The sequence below is a fragment of the Prinia subflava genome, assembly GCF_021018805.1.
Source record: "Prinia subflava isolate CZ2003 ecotype Zambia chromosome W unlocalized genomic scaffold, Cam_Psub_1.2 scaffold_22_NEW, whole genome shotgun sequence".
NCBI classification, from domain to species: Eukaryota; Metazoa; Chordata; class Aves; order Passeriformes; family Cisticolidae; genus Prinia; species Prinia subflava.
Window position 1 is genome coordinate 6,594,247 of NW_026960606.1, and position 21,721 is coordinate 6,615,967.

General features: G+C 43.2%; 1 protein-coding gene across 4 annotated transcripts in view; it reads right to left on the reverse strand.

Moving 5' to 3' along the window:
• LOC134564924 (dachshund homolog 2-like) overlaps positions 1-21,721 on the reverse strand; it is a 443,903-nt gene that overhangs the window by 294,789 nt on the left and 127,393 nt on the right. Inside the window, exons 2-3 of one of the 4 annotated variants that reach the window (XM_063424221.1) lie at positions 13,310-13,389; positions 8,336-9,965 (exon numbers count right to left, since the gene is read on the reverse strand). The exons of the other annotated variants lie outside the window; for them this stretch is intronic. Coding sequence (XP_063280291.1) covers positions 8,584-9,965; positions 13,310-13,389 — 1,462 coding nt within the window. The 3' untranslated portion in view covers positions 8,336-8,583. Of the gene's footprint in view, positions 1-8,335; positions 9,966-13,309; positions 13,390-21,721 lie in introns of those variants that run through there. 4 annotated transcript variants of the gene reach the window in all.

Consider the following 21,721-nt stretch of genomic DNA (forward strand, 5'->3'; position numbering starts at 1 on the left):
TTAAATATATCCTCACCCCTTAAAAATGCATTTTCTTTAATTACTAATATACATTAATTAGGATCAATCCATTAGCACAGATATCCCATAAGCTGTCAATGAAACTAAGTGTAAAGAGAATGTATCATCCTATAATTATAACCATTCATCTCGACCTGTGGAAGTGCTGCCACCTCCTCTCTCAAAACTCTCTCCCCTGGAGCGTAAGAAACGAGACAAGAAACAGGAAGGAAAGAGGGGGAAAAGCCAAAATCCTGCTCAGCTCCAGCACATGGTGAGTGCCCAAGGAGCAGCTGAAGGATCCTACCCCAGCAGGCAGAGAACACTGCAAAGCTTTAGCACCTTCAGTCTCCCAAATCCAACCATACACCATCACTATCCACAGGCTCAGACTGGAAGGGACTACACACCAGGACAGCTCGAAGGCTGAATCCGAATAAATTAAAATGTGAAGGATCAGAGGTGCAAACTTGGGGCAGAACAGCCCAGCATGGCACAAGAATACTAGTGAAAAACACAAATCTTCACATACCAGACCCCAGAACCTACAACATTTCTTTTTAAAATAGTAATTTTTGCAGAAAAACTTAAGCTACCAGTAGATATTGGAACATGCTTTAGACACTCATACAACTAATGATTGACTTTTCAAGTAAACTCCCATCTGACTGTGGGAAATCAATATGGATTTTTAATGGCACCTATACATCTTGCTGGATTTGAGAGAACTTGCAAACAAACAATCTTCAGGAAACTCTTTTGCTGATTTATAAAGTATGTAAAAATAGACAATGACTATCTAGGCATCATCATTATGCACTTCACTCACTTGGAAGCATCAACAATACCAATAAATTACTTAAAATTGGTTTACAGTTTTTGTTTTGTCTCCTAGTTTTAGAGAACTTCGATGATGGATCTACAAGTAAGCTGTTCATTCTAGTCCAAAAGATTATGGAATTGTTTATTTATATTTCTTCCCAGCAGTGTTTGTGCTCATGCGTTTTTTTTCAAAGGGTCTTCAGAACTTAGTACATATTAGTTAAACTGATCCTGCATAAAACTGTTTGAAATAATACATGAAAATTTACAATGTTTAGAAAGAAGCACCTTTCATGCTTTGATATAAGTATCATAAAATCTTTCCATGGAACTACTTTGAGCAATGGGTTCTTAGCTTGAGTTGAATCCCCCTCTGCAAACACCTTTAACTGCAGGTAACATTTTACACAGCAAGCAATAAAAGATAATGTGAAAATGTAGTGTTAACATTCCCCAGAAAAACCCCCAATATTTATTTTATATTATCTGTAATTAAATATTACAGAACAGAAGCACTGCCCACCACCTTTGTTTTCTCCTGTCCTGTTCAAACTGTTTATTTTCCCTTTCTGTCCTATGGGACTTATTTGCACAATTAAACCTCACTGAGACCAGCACAAATTGTTTGCACAAATGCCACAAGCCAGAGATGAGATTTGGAAAATACAGCTCATTAGAGCTGCAAAAAATGTTGGACTGTTTTTATATAAAGGTGAGGGCATCAGTCATTCCATGCAACTGCAAACAGGACAGATGCTGTCCTGCTCTCTCATAGAGAAAGGAGCAAAGCTGACAATCAGATCTGTTTCAGACCATCACTTAATGAGTGAAATTCCTTTGATATCATAAATTAAACATTCCAAGCACTACTGTTATTATTAGATTACACACAAAACTAAATATACCAAATTTTTAGTGTATTTGCCTACAGCACTATCTGGTTTGCTCCACTGAAAAGTCTGTATTCCAGGTCTAACAGCCCAGGAATTGCTCAGGACTCGAAATTTTGCTGGCAGAGCCCATTTAACTGACAACCTTTACAGAGATGCGTGGTGAGACACAAATCCTCTCCGGTCACCATCTGAAAGCAATCAGTGGCATGGGACAAAATCCTCACATTTTAGGGGAGAATGAACCCTTTCACCTTTTTCTTTGGAACCATGATAGAAAGCCCTGCAGCAGAATGTGAGGCATCTCCAGGAGGGGTCAGTTAAAGAATGACATGGCGACTGTAGATGTAGCACAAGAAAAACTCTGCCTGTATTTTTATTACAAGGGGATGTTGGTGGAGGGTTAAAAAATATAATTTCTGTATAAGTTAACCACGGGGTTAAGTTGAGGTATGTGTGGGGGGGAAGGTAGAGAACGTACAACTGGAACTTGACGCAACTCAGCTTTGGAACGAGCGTCAGCTTCTGCAACCAGCTCCATGCCATTGTAATGACCGAATCAAGTGTGACTGCAACTCAGGGGATAATTGAGAAGCATTGTTTTAACTAAATCAAGTGTGGATCAGGGTAGAAGCGTAGGTATGATTTAAGATAGTAACTAAGGAATAGGATAATCAGTATCTAGGGGTGGAGGTTAGTTAACATGTGTATAATTTAAACTATAAAAATCACAAATCGACTCTGTATTTTTCGGACACAAGATTTGGGCATTGTATGCCCCTGTGTCCCGCGCGCTTGAATAAAGAACCGCATATGATCGCCTTCGTGTAGTTATATGTTTTCCTACGCTAACAGGGACAGCCTGAAGAGGGGGGAAAAACCCACTCTCTGCCACACTCCAATGTATGTGACAAACTGGATTAATTCCCACATGTCAGCATTCATTTCAAAACCCCCTGTGGAACCCAGAAGTCCATTTCCAAAAGGAGACAGCTGTCTGTAGCCACATCCCAGAGAAATACACCTGTCACACACCCCCCAAGCCCAGTGACCGCAAAAGGCACTTCAGAGGAAAAAAATCTGGGTAAAGTTTTGTCAGGATGAAAAAGGAAAAAAAAGCCCAAGAAAAAGTAACTTCTGAAACACCATTTCTTGCTTTCAGAATTTGCATCAATGTCAGATCATAACTTAGCATGAACAAAAATATTTATCCTGGGCATTGCAAACACATGAATGCACTTTATGACGGCTTCCTTTTATAGACCCTGAGCTTATTTCTGGCCTCTATTATTCCTGGTGAAGAATTTGTCTTCTGTACAGGGAAAAAAGTCGGGTGTAAAATGCTAACAGATAACCCAAGAAAGCCACTTGTTCATGAGGTTCAGCTCTACGGAGCGCTGCACCCCAAACCTCTCCAGGGTTTCTTCCCTCCTCTCTCTGGGAAAGGGGTGCAGCTCAAACAAAGGGAAAGGTCAGCAGGGTAAGGAGAGAGATGTTTTTAGGAGTTCTCATTCCTAACCTCTCCACAAAGACTCCGGAAACAAGGAAGCACTGGGCTGTCTGCACAGACCAGGGCTGAGAGGAAGAGGATGATCCTCTCCCACACACCTAGGTGAATGCCAGCACTATCCAGGAGCAAATCAAGGAACGATTACAGTATTTCAATAAAATGAAACACAGTGGTTCCTGCAATCCAGGATTTGACTGGATTTCTACCCCCAGCAGAGCTGCGCCCACCAGAGCCTGCACTGCAACTCCTGGCCTGATCCCGAGCTGAATTCCCTGATCCTAAGCTGAATTCCCTGTGCATGATCCCAAGAAGAAGTCACTGATCCTGAGCTCAATTCCCTGTTCCTGATCCCGAGCTGAATTCCTTGTGCCTCATCCTGAGCTGAATTCCCTGCCATAGCCTATGGGCCATTCATCTGTCTGCAGTTCACTCAGAACTAAACTTAGCACAGGAAAAAGACACTTCAAAGCAACTCTTCAGAGTATTGTGAAACACTCTAAGAGGTTTGGTGTTGTTATGGATTTCGGACAGCACAGAAACAACAACGTTCCAATATGATGATAAAGATGAGAGCAAACTTTATTCTTCTAAATTCTACTTTTGTAGAGTAGTTCGGTACAAAGAACATGATTGGTTATTCAGCGTCTACACCCTTTTGTAAACATTTCTTTTGCCAGTACACATGTTGGAAAAACACCACCTGCGGATGGTTTCTCACTTCCCAAGGTTTGTTTGAATTCCTCCTTACGATTTCTCAGGCTAACATGAGAAAGTTGCTCGCTTGCCTTTCACACAGACACTGGCAGAGCCTGAAGCCTGAATTCAGACCAGTGTCAGGCCCATAGTTTGGGGCATTCAAGGAAGAATCATTCCAAGCTCCTAGAGAGAAACATCACTGACCCAAACATGCTTTGTGCAGTTGTCACTGGTTTTGTCAACTGTGCCAGCTCAAAAAATACTAGAAATTGTATTTATCTCCTCTGCCCATTTTCCATTTACACAGAGTTTGACAGGCTTGTAATTAACAGCCTCAGAGAGAGTCAGCTCCTGAAATTAAACAGCAGAAAATGAAGAGAAGTGAGGAGGTTTGTTTGAAAGAAAAATACCTACGCAAAGCACAGGCTTACACGGCTTAGGGCAGACTTGTTGCAATCTAAAAAAATGCTACAGCAAAGAAATCTATTATGAGAATGCTCCATATGAAAACCACCACAGGATTAAGTTCAAGAAAGGAATTTCTCATGCAAACTTTGCACTCTAATCTGAACTTTTACTGTAAGCATTCACATTCAGTTCAATTATATTTCAGGGGATATTTAGCCAAATACTCAGGAAAATTTGACTTGCTCTTGTCTACTTTAGGAATTAGAGAGGACAAGAGATCACAGCTGTCTGGAACAAGATTATGTTTGTAAAGTACACATTAAAGATGGGAATACTTTGAAAACAAACAATCAATTTTTTCCTTTTTGAAGGAATCATGGGAAAGTTTAGATCTAATCACAGCATAAAGATGAGTTCAAACTAAAGTTGGATCTTTTTTACACATCCTGCCTATGAAACACACTGCATAGAAAATCCAGGGACTCCAAGGGACCCATTCATACCAGTAACCTACTGTCTCTCCTTTTATTTTTAGCAAGCACTTTGGTTTTCTTAGGAAGAACTTGTATATGCTACTTACAATTTTGTATCTCAAATTAGTCCCAGTAAGACAGACACTGGTGTCCCACTTGCCATCACTTCAGCAAAGGGAAAGACAGAAAGAAAGAAGCTGAAAGTAACAGAACACAACAGAAGTTTTTATGGTTTCCAGGAGTTTGGTTTCCAGTTTGTGCTGAGGATTCTGTGCCACCCTGACCCCAGGCAGGGTACAGGCGGATGGCAGTCCCAAAACCCTCTGTTATCGGTGCAGCTACAGCCTGCACTGAAAAACACCTCCAAATCTTCTCATCCTCACTCCTCTGACACACAACTCAGGCTGGAAAACGCTGCTGACAACCCAGTGAAAAGCTTCTCCCTGATGTCCTGCAAACACAAGAACTGGGAATTCTCAACACTTAAGAGCAGGCAGAGCTTGGACACAACCTCCCCTCCCCACACACTGCACTCAGCTGGTGTGGAACAAACCCACAGAAAAGTTCCCTTTTGTCTTGGGTTATGTAACCAAAAAAAAAGTGTATTCTGTTTTATCTGTTGAAACCAGTTGGGGAGATGTTTAGGTTTTTTTTTCTTTATCTCTTGTAACTCCAGGGGGGAGAGGGGTGGATTCAATTTTACAAAGAAAATTCATTTTATTTAAATAATTTTAACAAACAAAAACTTACCATAGGGACCTGACTATCTTGTACATAAAAACCAACAGATAGTTTTTGGTTTAATAACTTATTCCATGGCCAAAATCTTCCCCTAAATTAGCAGAAACGATCAGTTTAGTTCAGCAAGCATTAGGGGTTTTGTTTGGAGGGGGTAGGAGGTGTTGTAGTGGTTTTTTTAAGGTTCACCCTGGAGAATGATGGGTTATTTGATGAACAAGGGGGTGGGAGAGGGAAGCAGTCACATGCAAGAGTAAACAAAACAGAACTGAGAAAAGTACATTAAGTAAAATTTCAGCTGCAGTAGCAGTGTGATTAAAAAACAGAGCCACCTCACAGTTAAAGACAGAAGCCTATCAAATCCCAGGATCTTACTGACTTGTCACTGTTTTTTTTCAGTGAAGGTCCATCGATAAACAGACAGAAAGTCAGAATAAGATAGGCAGAATAAATTATTAATTGCTGCTCAAGACAGCCAAGATAACAAAAGCATTCCAGATGTTATTTTTAGCATATAAATAGTACACTATGTTTTAACTTACATCAGCTGTTTTCTTTCTCAGATTTTTATCTGAAGATGGGAACAGCACACGTCCTTTCAGTTCCCATCAGACGTTACACTTGGTAGGATTTTATCTTGGAGACAAAACAGAGCTCTGAGCTGGAACTCCATCAGCTGGTTTTGTAGTTACTCTGGACAGGACATATTGAAAATTTTCTTGTGCACACAAAGCCCCTGGTATGTATTAATGCATGGAAGTGACACTTCCTGGGGACATCCAGATATGGACCATGCAATCAGCATTGGTTTATGCATTGGAATCTGCTTTTTGCAAATAAAAATCTGGCTTTATTTCCTCTCCCATGAAAGCCACAAGCCAGCCACACTGTGTGCAGGGTGCTAGCGCTTGTCTGCATCCAGTGAGAAAATATGATGCACAATTATTTCCATTCTGACACATACTTGATGAAAAGTAGGGGGATGGCTTCTTGGATGTGCCTAGAACTGGATTTTCATTGCCATCACGGTGTGCTTCTGTTTTTCAAAGAAACCCCAGAATTTGTAAACAAGGCTTATTTTCAGAAGCTCAATTTACCTTCTGTTATCACACAAATTCTGTATCAATAAAGTGTCGTCATCATTTTTCTTTTCTGCTGCTCAGCAAGGCTTACTTTCAATCACACAATATATGAAATGTAGATTGCTAGCAGTGAGCATTAATTTTGTCCATTTATTTAGGAATCCTGCAGTAGACTCCTGAAACATTGCTTACAGAAGAACTGTAAACTAAAAGGCACTGGAATAATAAAGATAAGGCTGTCCCATTTAGAAAGGGAAATTTCTACATTCTTGGGTAATCAGAGTGCTCTCATAAATCGAGCAATGCCTTTTAGTGCTGTCAGTGTGACTTGAGTCTAGACGGTCCATTGTGTTCCCTAAGAAACTTACTTAAAATATTTACTGTAGAATTGTTGAATGAATAAATTTAACTCTTTTTAACAAAATATTTTGTTAAAAGTATTCTTTTCATGAAGTTCCTTTTAATATCTGAATAAACACATCACTTGTAAGAACCATGACTTCCAGGCTCTATATTTGCACGAGTGCACAGATTACAATGACACACAGATGTGAGTCTTGTTTGTAACCTAAAACTCTGAATTTTACTGGAATCACTTTATTTTAATCAAATTCTGCAACCTGTAAGTCCCCATTCTCTTCTAATGACAGTTACACAATGTCTTGCCTTTGTTGAGCCCGACTACATGCACCAGTCCTGGTTCAAAATCTCCATAGAAAAAAAACTTGAGATAGTTGTGCTCAATCCTCTTTATTTGTATATCCAAAAAAATTTTCCATCTGACACTCAGATTATTTACTGCTATTTCAAGGGAAATAGCAGGGAATATGTAAAAGGGGTGGGAGATTATGATAAAAGCAACAGCAAAGAACATGAGACCATTTCAGTCAGTGTCAGCTGTGTAAGTTTAACATAAAAATGTACCACCTGAAAGGTTTGGTGTGCAGTGAAAAACCACCAGAGGCTATCAGTCCAGCCAAGGGTGGACAGACCAAATCCCCCCAAGAGTCCTGCAGCCATGACCAGCAGAGCTAGGCAAATCCATCAAAGATCAATTATTGCAGAGGCAGGAGAGGGAAAAAAATCATTCTTACTCCTGGAATGGCTCACAGTGTGTCTGGAGCATGGATAAACACACCTGTTTAGGGATGTCTTGCAGAAGCTGGGAATTGCAGACTACAGATGTGCCAACTCCACTTCCACAACCACTTTTACAGAAAACACAAGTTTACAACAAAGCTTCAAAGCCCAGTGGAACACTGAATACACAAGACCAGCCTCTGAAACATTCTATTAGCTACAGCATTTTACCAATCACTATTATATTTCTTCTTAACCTACAATAAACACTTCTATAAATATATTCTTTTTAACCAGGTAACTCCTACTCAGGATGCTCATTTGGCTAAAAAAACCCACATTAAATTAATACTAAAGCATGTGCTTAAGACCTGGTCACCTTCTACTCTCCTGCTTTTACTACACAAAAATAATCACTTTTGTGTTTGTGCAAAAAAAAATCTGTGTTAAGATAAAGGAACTTTCAACTTCAATAACACAAGTTATGTTTAGGACAGCTGAATAAAGGTATTTAACAGTCATTGACTGATAATTACCCTCCTTATTCCCCTCAAGGGTCTAAGCTAGCTCAGCCCTTCTCAGGCCTAGGAGGATTATATCAAGAGAGACAGGATAAGGATTCAAAAGAGGCTCTCACCCTTTTCTGCAGATCTTTATTCCAGGCTGGTGTCCCAGGAGAGAGAGCGATCCCGGGGGACAGGGGTCTTTTCTCAGGGTTTCTGAGGGAGGGGCAAGTTGGCACACAGCCAATGGGGTCAGAAGGGGAAGGAAGGGTCAGACTACATGACAGGAGTTCCAGGGGTCCCTGAGGGAGAAGAAACCATTTCCCCAGGGGGATGTAACATCTCCTCCTTTTTTTGTTTAAAAGGTACAGAGAGAAACTCTCAAATTCTGTTTGACACGGAGTGTGGGTTTTCCCACCACTTATGGTTGGTAGGGAGACCAGATCGCTTTAGATTTGCCAACTCTATATGGTTGACTTCTGAGGTAGAAGATATGAGGCCATTAATAGCCTTGAAAATCAAACAGCGTAGGATCCCGAATGCTATGGTTACAAGGAAAAGGATAACAAAAAGTAACAAAATTGTTTTGACTACAGAAGTCCACCACCCAGTGAATCCCCAGCCCTTGAACAGTTCCTTGATCCAATCTTCTGATTCTTGCTTCACTTGTCCGATCATGTTGTTCATGCTTCGGAGGGCAGCATGGATGTTTGGAGCCTTTGAGGACAAATTCATGCAACAGAGTCCTTCAAATTCCTGGCATTCATGTCCATGCAATAGCAAAAGATAATCGATAGCGGCACGGTTCTGGATGGTGGCCTGTCTGGTAATCTCCTCGTCTTCTAGGAGGGAGCTGATGGCGATGGATGTTAAATTAGCTTGCTTGACCACCCAGCACTCTAGGTGGCCCAATTCACCTAGAGCTTTGGCTGCTGCTACCCACGGAAGAAACAGGGATACAGCAACTCTTTTTGACTTTGCCCAATGAAAAATGTCTGAATTACAATTTGGGTCCAAATTGTCAGCACTCCTTTTTTGAATTTTTTCAGCCGATTTGTTTTTGTGTGTCCATTCACGAATTAAAGTTTGGTTGGGTGTCAACACGGACAATCGCCCTATGGTACATGGCCCTCCGAAAAGCCGGGATGGAATTCCTGCCCATGCCCGATCCCCACAAACCAAGAACAATCCTCTAGGGAGGCTTCTGGGTTTGGAGTGAGATGGGTTGTCTGGTGCAATGTGGCTTATATTATGACACCAGCTCTTTGCAGTAAATTCTCCCCGGAACTGCCTTATAAGGTGGTACTCGTCAGTGTTAGGGGGTTTTGGGATGATAGAGAACTGGATGCAGTATGTGGCAGGGGAGGAACCCAATAGTTCTAACTCCTGGGGTTCATGAGCTACCCTGGGCAAACCCTGCACCCATTCCGCTAAGGGGTTCATGGCGAACACACCTTGCTTTTGATGATCTTTGTGTGGTTGTGGGGTGTGTGCCTCTGGAATTTCGTTGGACTTGTATTTGTCCAAGCCTGCTGGAAATTCTCCAGCCTGCAAAGGAATTCCTACCAGACAGGTAGACATAGGATTCTTAGCTGCTGCAGTGGACAAACATATGTTTTCTTGCTGAAGTGTCTGTGCCAGGGTTACCCAGACGTTCTGACGTGGTTGAGGGATGATCCATGCAGCTGCCAGACTGTTCAGCATTAGCAGGATGACAACTTGGATGGGGTTCATCATAGGGTTGAGTGGGAGGTAGGTTTTCTCTAGAAGGGAAAAATAAACATTTTTAAAACATGTTAAAAGGTTCCTGTTTCTGCCAGAAGGAATCCACCTCTAAGGAGGTTCTTTCTCCTCCATCCGGCGGCGTCTTCTCTTCGAAGCATCAGTCACTTGCTTCTCATCCCCTTCTGCTGGAGCTGGATTTTTGGGGACAAAAGGTTTCACCCACTTCTGGGGAATCCACCGAGGGCCTGAGGGAGTAGCCACACATGCATAGCCACGACCCCAGGTCACCAGCTCATAGGGACCTCTGGTTTCCCAAGTTTCAGGATCCCTAATCAAAACCGGTGGACGCTGAGATAATTTAAACTGATTACCACTATTAAAATGACGTACCACAGGTGGACTCATGTTTTCAAATGAACAGTTCAGAAAATTGATGGTGAACACGGCTTTGCAGAGCTTCTGCTGTGGTGTCATCCACGAAGCCGAGGAGTTCTGCCTAGCCAGAACCTGTTTGAGCGTCTGGTGTGCACGCTCGATCACAGCTTGACCTGTGGGGGAGTGAGGGATGCCAGTTTTATGCTCCACTCCCCACTGCTGGACAAATTCTAGGAACTCCTTGGACACATACCCTGGGCCGTTATCAGTTTTGATTGTTTTTGGAATTCCCAACACTGCAAAGGCTTGCACTAGGTGCTGCTTGGCATGTATGGATTTTTCTCCTGCGTGGGCAGAGGCATACACTGCACCTGAATATGTGTCAATGCTCACATGAACATATTTGAGGCGACCAAAACTAGGAATGTGTGTGATGTCTGTTTGCCATACCTCACAGCTGCCCAGGCCTCTGGGGTTAACCCCCATGCCCATCGATGGCATGACCTGGAGCTGGCAGTTCAGACAGGTACCTACAATGGCTCGAGCCTGGCTCCGTGTTAGCTGGAATTGTCGGATCAGGGCTGGCACATTTTGATGGTAATGTTGGTGACTCAGTTTTGCCTGCTGGAAGACATCAGGGAGATGTGCCTTTTCAACTGGTGCAGCAAGGGAGTCTGCCTGGCGATTCCCCTCTGCGATCTCACCTGGCAAATCAGTGTGTGACCTCACATGCATCACGTAAAACGGGTGCTGTCAATGAGAAACCAAATAGATTAGCTTTGAAAGCAACCTGAAGAGATGTTCATTCTCTATTTCTTTGAGCACAGCCTGCTCCACTCTGGACACTACTCCCGCCACATAGGCAGAGTCAGTTACCAAATTGATTGGTTCTGAGAACTTCTCAAAAGCTCTTACCACTGCGGCCAGTTCAGCCACTTGGGGGGATCCCTCCACAAACTCGACATCAGCTTCCCAATGCTGAGTCTGTGGGTTCCTCCAAGTCATGACCGACTTGTTGGAAGCACCCGATGCGTCTGTGAAGACTGTGAGAGCTTTGAGTGGTCTCCGACTCCTTTTCTCATGAGGAATGAGGTGGAATTCCTCATTGAACAACTTGTGGGACGGGGCATGGACTGATATTTGTCCCCTGTTGCTGTCCAGAGATAACTGGAGACTGGCATTACTCTGCAGCAAATGCTCAAACATCTCTTTGGTCAATCTCTCAGGAGAGTTCTTTCCCTCCTCTGAAAGTCTGACCGGGAGGTGAATGCATGCAAAGTCACAACCTGCCAATTCACACAATCTTACCCTGGCCTTCCGAATCAGCTGCGCTATCAGCTCCTGTGGCTCTGTGATGGTCTTGGATCTTTGGTGGGAGAGGAAAACCCACTCTATTATCAAGAGTGAATCTCTCTCTTCCTCGATCCATTGAAAGATCAAACCATGCAGGTGTGGCAGTTTTCCTAGAACAATGAACTGGAAAGGCACCTTTGGCTCACACCGGTGAGCCTGTCTCTCTGACAAGGCTTTTTGTACCTTTTCGATTGCTGTCTTCGCCTCTGGGGTCAGCTCCCTGGGAGACGTCAGCTCCTTCTCCCCCTTCAATAAATTGAAGAGGGGTTCTAGATCTTGATTTGTGAGGCCTAGCCAGGGTCTTACCCAATTCAAAGACCCACACAGGGAGTGGAGATCTGCTAGAGTTTTTGGATTGCAACCAATTTCTAAGCTCTGTGGAACAACAGTCCTTGCACTGATTTGCAAGCCCAGGTATTTCCAAGGTGGCATCCTTTGAACCTTGTCCTCCTGTAATTGAAATCCAGCAGAGGTTAAAACTTTAACCACTAGGTCAAGCGTGTGTTGGAGTATAGAGTCATTGGGGCCACACACTAGCACATCATCCATGTAGTGAAGGATGATGGCTTCTTTTCTCTGTGCGCGTATTGGAGACAGTAATGAGGCTACATATTGTTGGCATATGAAAGGACTCGATTTGAGACCCTGGGGAAGGACCCTCCAGTGATAACGCTTCATTGGGGCCTGTCTATTGACAGTGGGAACTGAGAAGGCAAACCTAGGGGCATCTTCAGGGTGCAATGGAATTTGGAAAAAACAGTCCTTGATGTCTAAGACAGCCAATTTCCAATCTCGGGGGAGCATTGTTGGAGTGGGCATCCCTGGTTGGAGGGGTCCCATGTCTTCTACTATTTTATTAATTTCTCTTAGATCATGGAGCAACCTCCACTTGTCCTTTCCCGGTTTCTTTATCACAAAGATCGGGAAATTCCAGGGGCTTGTTGTCTCCACAATATGTCCCTGAGCCAATTGCTCTTCCACGAGTTTTTCCAGCGCCTTGAGCTTTTCTTTACTCAAAGGCCACTGTGCTACCCATCTGGGGGTGTTTTCCAACCACTTTAACTTCTGGGTAGGGCGCTCCACAGTGGCTACTTGCAAAAATCCTGGGGTGTTTTAGGAATGACCAATTGGACTCCCCACTGAGACATGGTGTCCCTCCCCCACAGTGGGGCCTTATAATCTGCTACGAAAGGACGGACATTCGCCACCTTTCCATCAGGTCCCTCAATTTGCACCATGCTTTTCGAAATCCTTGCCATTGTGATTCCTCCTATGCCCTGAAGTTTGCCTGCCACCGGCTGTAATTCCCAATTGGAAGGCCACATGCTTTGTGGCAGTACGGTAATGTCAGCTCCCGTGTCGAGCACTCCTGCCACTAGGAGGCGCTCTTGTCCACAAATAATGTTGCACATCATAGAGGGTTTAGGTTCCCCCACCACCTCTGTCCAGTAGACCTCTGGTGATTTACCGTCTGCTGTGATCTCTGCTGGAACCGGTATGGCTTGGGCAAGAATTTGCCCCGCTACCAGATAAAAGGGTGGGTGCATACAACGAGCCAACAACATGAGGCCTATTATTTTTCCCTTAATGGTCATGGGAGCTATCTCAATTTCCAAGGGTGTGTGTGCCGTGTCCCCAATAACAAAATACTCACTGTCCAATCCCATGTGGTAAACCGTCAGGTCCTGTGAGATGTTAGACAGGTCAACTGTTATAACCATCCACTCAGTAGATCTGAAATGGAAACTTTTGGTAGTTACAAGTCTAAAACGGCCAAGTGGCTGCCAAACCTTGTTAGTTGAGCATTTAACATTTACATTTTTCTGCACCTCCACACCCCGTGACCTGCCCTCCCCCCCCTTTTTCTTTAAGAGAGAAGCTTTTGCCGATGTGAGTCCCGCTATATTTATATCTTTGCGCGTTGTAGTATCAACAGCGGGCACGCGCTGTAAATTCAGTTTTTTTGTTTGTGGAATTTCTTCTGCTTCTGGGTCTGGGGGCAGGATCTGGCGAAGTGTCCTGGTTTCCTGCAGCGGAGGCAGATGATGCGCTGCAGCTGGTCTGGTGGCATCTGTTGCCTGCTGGGGTGTGGTCCTGCAGGGGCTGTATGCTGTGGGTGTGTTGTTCCAGGATGTCTTTCAGATGTGCAGAACATTTCTGCCCGTCTGGAACAAGCTTCTATCATCTGGGACAGAGTAGGTGGAGGGTCCAAGGGGAGAATGAGGATAATTCTACGACAGGTCTCATTAGCATTTCTTTGAGCCATCTCTTTGATCAGCTCTGCCTGCACCACGGGATCTGGTATTTGGTGTTCCACCTGTGTCCTCAGACGATCAACAAACTGTAAGAAATTCTCCGTAGCAAATTGTTTAACATTGACATAACTTCCTTTCCCTTCCCTTGATGGTAGCTGATAAAACATTTTCTCTGCAACATTGCTAATCCTAAGTAAAATTGGTTTGGATAATACTCGGGTTTGTTTTTCGGGGCAAGCCCAGGCACCTTCACCACACAGATGTTCAAATGTAATATCATTATTCTCAGTGTCCTTAGCCATATTAGGGTTTTGCTGAATCTCCTGTAAAATTGTTCTTAAAGCTCTTTTCCACATATTGTCCCACAGATCATACTCTGAGGGAGATAACAGACATCTGAATAAGTCTTTAATATCACTAGGAACCATTTCATTAGAATCAAATGTGGCTCTAAACATCCCTTTAAAGATGGGAGTGTCCCTCCCAAACTCACGCTGTACTTTGCATAGCTCTTTCTTGTCTTGGTAGGAGAGTGGCTGGTATTGCCTAGAACCTTGCCTTCTACCTACATATGTAACAGGAGCAACAGAGAAAATGTGTTCATCTGCATGTGCCAAGGGACTGGGAACTGCTGCTGATATCCCTGTACCCGAGGACACTGAAGTTACCGCGTTTGCAGTCCCTTGTGGGTTGGGAAGGGGGGGGGGCATGCTCTGTCCGTGCTGGCTGGGCAACCCAGGCTGTCGCCCTCCCCCCGCCGTGTGGCAATCATACCCCCCGCCGTGGCTGTGCGGGGAGGGGGGGCCGGCCCCCTCTGAGCCGCCGCAACAGCCGGGAAGGAGGCAGGGGGAGGAGGGGTGGGGTGGGGCTGCCGGAGGCCAGCAGGGGTTGGCACAGGGGTATGGGGTGGGGGTGGGGGCAGGGGGAGGGGGTAGGGGGGGGAAGGGGTTGTGGGAGGAAGCTCGGAGCACATGGCAGCCGCCATTGTTATCTGCCACGTGAAGAGGGACCCCCAGGGGCTCTGCAGCCTGGCAGAAGTCCCCGGCCGCCGCTGCCCCCCCACCGATATCAGTCGGAGAGAAACTGGCTTTGTTAAAAGGATCCCGGGACAAAGGTAAACCCGGATATAAAGGTGGATCAGAGGGAGGATTACATGGGGTAAGTTTTTGCTCCTGGCTGGGTTTGCTTAACTCTAAAAGATGTTTACGAGCTTGCAAAAATATTGGGATAAATACAGAAGCGGCGTGATCATTATTTTGGACTTTATCTGTGATCACAGTACCCACGTGGTCCCAAAAGGAAACAGTATCTATCTGTAACAATTCAGCTTCAGTAAATTCATGTTCTAACCAGCGAACAAAATTTTTTTGCAGCCTTTTGGAAATTTTAACGTTAGTTAAAAGGTCCTGGAGTTGTATTAATACACTCTTTTGAGGAGCCGATAGCTGTATGCCCATGATTCAATATTATTGAAAGCTATTTGCTCAAAATCCAGCCTCCAGCTGCTACAGTCAGCTGTATGTAACTCCTTTGTCTCCTATAACCAGAGAAAACAGGCGGGGAAAACTCGGGGGCTGCGGTCGCGTATTCGCGCCGTTTCTCCAGCCCCGGTGGCACCGGGGGGGTCCCCGCAGCCTTGCTTGGCCGATGGGATATCTGCCGGGGCCGGGGTTTCCCCGAAAAGCAGGGCTTCCTATGCGGAGCCGCTCCACGGGCCCGCGGGCTGCGGCAATCGGAAACGAAAGAAAAAAAAGAAAAAAAAATCCCAGCCGCTGGGTCACCCGCTGCTACTTGCAAAGGTAAAATTACGCCCTCCCAGTTTGCGGTACCGATCAAACGGAGGTCTTTACCTGGTCCGTGGTATCATATGCTGAGTCAGAAGCAACTGAAGGTCCTGTCTTTAGCTCACTCGTGACTTGGCAACTCACAAGCTACGAGCTTATCCCTACCCACCTATAGCAATAACATGTGGCCAAAGTGGCTAGGGCAATTGAACTTCCCAAAAAGCTTCTAAGACCCTGAAAGGTCTCCAGCTCCGCATGGGTTTCTATATTTAAACCCAGGTTGGGGGCCAATTGATAATTACCCTCCTTATTCCCCTCAAGGGTCTAAGCTAGCTCAGCCCTTCTCAGGCCTAGGAGGATTATATCAAGAGAGACAGGATAAGGATTCAAAAGAGGCTCTCACCCTTTTCTGCAGATCTTTATTCCAGGCTGGTGTCCCAGGAGAGAGAGCGATCCCGGGGGACAGGGGTCTTTTCTCAGGGTTTCTGAGGGAGGGGCAAGTTGGCACACAGCCAATGGGGTCAGAAGGGGAAGGAAGGGTCAGACTACATGACAGGAGTTCCAGGGGTCCCTGAGGGAGAAGAAACCATTTCCCCAGGGGGATGTAACAATTGACTGTTTAGATTTTACATCATGAAATGCTGCTTCCAAAGTGCATGAAAATGGGGTTTTAAATGATTTTTTTTTAATTATGTAAGTCTTACTAGAATGCCAACATCCTTCGTGGAAAAGCCAGTAAGGGTTAGTTATGTCATGATGCATTACGATTGTCACAGGGTGATGGTAAAAGGACACTGACAGTGATTTTTGAAATTCTATTTCAGAAACATTCACAGAAAAGAATCTAGATATTAGTAACTTGCTCTGATATGAACAAAACAACTCTTCTGCACTGCAATTATAAAAATACAAACAGCCTGACATGAGAACAATGACCTGGATCATCTTCAGTCCAAACAGCAGACACCCTCTGCATCATTTCTCAAAGATAAATGCAGGCAATTACAGAAATACATGGTGAGCATCAGCCAAAACCCAGCACAAAATCCAGCTAAAAAATCAGGAATGTTTTATCAAAAAACCTAAAACTTTTCAAAAGCTACAATTATGAAATATTTATCCTAGAAGCACTGACATCTACAAAATTTGGGGATTGTCTGCACCTAAATCAGCACATTAAAGTGCAGTTAAAGTACATGAACAAGCTTAACCCTGTGCCCACCTGAAGGGCTCAGACATAAGGACCCTCAGGACATTGTAGGCAATCGTGCATTTGGCAGATCCAATGAATTTTAGAATATAAAAGTATAAGAGAAACTTCTGAAACTTAATTATTCTTTGTCACAGAGTAAGTACTGGAGCCCATTGTGGCACACCCAAAAGCTTGCCTTTATCTTCCTAACTTAGCCAAATTTCTTCAAGGAGTTCAAAAAAGCTCAGAAGCTCAGGAGGTGGGAAACTGAGGTGGGTTTATGTAAAGCACCTGCTGTTGGAATAACCCTTTTTTTAACAAAGACAAGATTGAACAATGTCACATAACTACTGCCTCTGGTTTCAATGGGAGTAGATGGGTTTTCTTTGGAAAATCCAAGGCTCTCTGGGGTGATTTCTGACTCAATTCAGCATCAAAAAGCAAAGATAACAGTCAAAAATTGTACCTCTGCTTCTCCAAGTTCCTCTTAAAAAAAAACAAAACCTCACTAGCATTGATGGTTGTTTTTTAAAGACTGCATTTCTTTCAATCAGTGAATTTCCAAAAGGCATTACTGCCTGGGAGAGGGTGCAGAGCTAAGATAATGTTATTTTGTTCTTTTGTTCTTCAGGAAGGAATTTCAAAGAAGGCAGGAGGGAAAACCAGGAAGACCAAGAAGAGTAACAAAAATACCGGTAACAATCAACCCTGTGTTACTGATCCCCCCTTGGACAGGGCCATGCAGGAGCCAGGAACAGCTGCCCCAGGTTTGGATTTTACCATCAGTGATTTACTCTGAAACTCGAACCTTTCTAAAACTGAGGGTTCCTGCAGCTCTCACAAGAGGCAATTTCCCTGAGGTTTCACACAAGACCTTTTAAACTGATTTTCATGTATTATTAGTTCATAATACTGGAGTCTTTGGCTTGCTTTTTAAGGTTTTTCTATCACAAGGACATGCAGAGTACAGCTCTACTGAGAACTGGCTTGTAGGGCTGTTCATGCAAAGTTATGACTCTCAAAGCAGTGAATGCAGGTCCATGCTCCATGATGAACTCCATGATGAATCAGTACACTTGGAAGTACACTTGAAGTTCCACCTGAAGGTTTCTACAGCTTACAGTGGGGATATGTTGTTCTTGCTGAAGCAGAGATCTCCACTAAGATCTCCACTACCTCTTTTCCCTATCTAGCTATTTCACGTGTTTCCAAACTTGGTGATACCTCCTTTAGACAGATTCTCTACATGTGTATTTCCATTATTTATATTTTTTTACAGTTCAATAATTTCTAATTTTTTAGTTTGTTGACCAGAATCCAACATGTCAATGTATGGAGCTGCTCACCAATACTCATATGCAGCAAGTTCAGAAATTTTTCTTTTAACATTCTTTGATTAATGCTGAGACCTGCAGCATGTTTAGACAGGGTCGTGACCCCAGGCATCCATTCAATCAAATTTCTCTGCTGCTTGTCCCAGAAGAACAATTGCAACAAGAAACTGTGTCAATGAAAAAAAAAAGGAAAAGAAAAGGAAAAGGAAAAACAATGCACACTTCCCATCTCACATTGTTTACATGCTGTTAAGTAATTATTTCACTCTTCGACCCCCACTGGCCATCAACAGACAAGTCACCTCCTTGGAGATTCTGAAAAGCTTATTCAGATGTATATAATTAATTTTGTCTCTTTCCTTCATTGTGAAGCTAACTGCTTAGCTTAAAGACTTCTTTGTGAATACTTAGGTACATGGTGTCCATGCTAATGATCTCACTAATTATAAGCATATTTTTCATATACAAAGTGTTCCCAGCTCTTCTTTTCCAAAGCCATCCTACTCCAGCTTTACCATCCAGCAATTACTCATGACATATTTACCCAATGTTGGGGGTTAGATTTGTTTCTTTTTCACTTACAGAATTGTTTCCCATAAGTTGCTAGGAGACTTAACAACTGTGTGCTTGACTAAAACAAAGAAGTGGCCAAAGGAGATGGCAGCACCGGCTACACCTGTTGTTTTTGGGTCTCTGGGAGTTTCTCTCAGAGAGAGGAGACGAGAGTTTTGGGAGAAGTAAAAGACAGGGTTGGAGGCAGGTTCGCTCTCTTGCTCTAGGCATCAGGGAGGACGGTCAGGCTGCTGTTTGCTGTGGGAATAGTTCACGGTCATTACTCCGTCTCGTCCTGAGAAATCTACCATCATCTGCTCGTGTACCCAGGAATTCTGAGCTCGCCTTCTCCTGCCCTGCTGGGCCGGCCTGGCCCTGCCCCCATCGCTGCTGCTTCCTCAGCACTTTGAGGCTTTTCTGCTACTCTGTAGCCCTGCACTGCCCTGCTCTGCCGGGACATCCCTGCCATTCCAGCTACCAGTGCAGAGCATCTGATCTCATCCACCAGCCTGGGACTTTCCACCGTTCCAGCTCAGCCTCTCAGAGTCCTGCAGGGGCACCGAGATCAAACTGCCCTGGGCTTTTTGTGAAAGAAAGCCCTCGAGGTTCCTGGTTCTGTTTATTATTAATGCTGTAGTTGTTGTTGGTTTTTTTGTCATATATACTAGTAAAGAACTGTTATTCCTATCCCCATACCTCTGCCTGAAAGCCCCTTTAATTTTCTAAATTAGAATAATTTGGAGGGAGGGGATTTGAATTCTCCATCTCTAGGGAAGTCCTGCCCCTCCATAGCAGATACCTGTCTTTCAAACCAAAACATCCAGACACACACATGTGCATACTGCATTTCCCTAGAATTCTGTCATTACCTGAGTGACCAAGCAAGTTGCTCAATATTTGCTCAGGAGTTTTCAATAACACTCTGATCTTTTATGCAGATCTTCTTCAGGGCAAAGTGCAGAAATGAGCCAGGCAGGTAATAAAGAATTACAGTTTGCCTTTATCTAATAGCTCCATCAGTCAGAGTAATAGAGTTGGATAAAATGGTAACCTATTCACTCGGCTCTTCTTAATTGCTACCCTAGGATGCAAAAAGTAGGGGCAAGAAAAAAGTTTATTTCTAATTGTAGTTCAGAAATTAGAGGTGAATGACTTGAAAGCATCGAATACCCTCCTCTCCGAACTCAAATGGAAACTGACTGGAGACAGCATTACAACCACAAAAGCAGATGTCTGAGGGGAAAAGGGAAGGGGGGAGCAGTGTGAATTTGGGGGAACAAAATGATTTATTTTACATTCTGTTTTCTTTTTTACTGAGTGTCTTCCTCCTTCCAGAAGGAAAAATATTCACATTATCTGGCAGAGTTATGAGAAAGGTGGTGACATGATGTGCAGAGCATCCTGCTGAGGAGTTCTACACCCTCAGTGTACTCCAAGGACCAGATTTTCACACTCTCATCAAAACTTGTCCACTAAATAAAGGGCTACCTGGATCAAACGGGACAGGGAGAAAGGAAGAAAGCAAAATTAAAGGGGATCCTGGAAGATTAGGATCAGTTGAAAAGGAATGTAAGTAACAAGGATAAAATCAGGCAAAAGGAAACCACTGGGTATGTAATAACTGAAATTCTGCCTCATCTACAGCTGACTCCTGCACAAAGCATGTGATAGAAACAGCCAGTTTTTGACAAAACTGTCCCTTCAAACAGAAATAAATCTCAGCAGATCCAACACACTTTATCTGCAAAACTCTACTGAAACTTCTATGAACACATTTGTAAATATAACTGCATTGTTCCATTTCTTTTGAACCCAAATTACCTTTCAAGAAAAGGACCTTTCACACTTGAATTTTGTGGGAACAGGAAATTGCCACTGATACAAAGTAAATTTAGGAATATGGGATAATTAAAAATAAAAAAACCCCTTTTTCCTTTATCTCACAAATTACCCATTGCTACAGAGAAACATTCTCAGCTGTATTAATTATTTGATATTCATCGCTATCTCCAGAGAATAACTGACATGCACATGAACAGTAAAATAATTGCATTGAGCAAACTCTACCTGAATTGTTGAAAAATATGACTCATGCAGATTATTAAATTAATGAAATATTAGTTGTGACTTTTTTTTTCTTTGCATTCTGTAATTTGTTGAGCTAAATATTACAGAATTTATCAGCTGGAATAGTACCTACAACTCATGTCTATTCAACATTAAATTCTTTTGTTTCTTGATGTTATCTAATTCAAAAATCACTTTCAATAATATTTTAAAAATAGTAAGAAACTAAATGTTTGTGTCAGGAACAGAATATGTTTCCACACAGGATACGCATTTTGCATTGCACAGCTTCTCTGTTAGCACTTCTTGCCCAAGAGCAGTGTTGGTGTAACACAGATGTGATAATGATGTTATTACAGCTCTGTTCTCAACTGCTTTTACAGAGACAGCGATACTAAAGTCAGTACTTTACATTCCTGCAAATTATTCATTATTTAAACTAAAGTTTTCCACATCTGGTATCTGCTTTCATCTTAAGTTTGTGATGGAAACACAGAAAAACAGGTTGCTGCTCCTTTATTAATAAAATGTCAGTCTTTCCTTGCATAACTTTAGCACCTCCACACACTGAAGTAAGGATTGGACTCCTCCAGGAAGCTCATTCTCTAGTTATGAAAATATGTCAACTCCTCCTCATCATAAACTGGTTCTTTAAACCTTTGTGTAAATCTGATGTAGTAAACATTAATTATGCAGTATCTAAATTAACAAAATTTTCTCTGTGATAGAAAAGCCTTTTTGTTTTCCTTGTTAGGTTACAGAATTTTAAATAAAATTTTAAAAAGCCCAACCCAAATTACAGGTCTTTTATGAGGAAGCCCTGTAGAACAACCAGCCTGGAGTACAGAAGCAGACAGTGCTGGCAGTAGCATCACTTCCTTC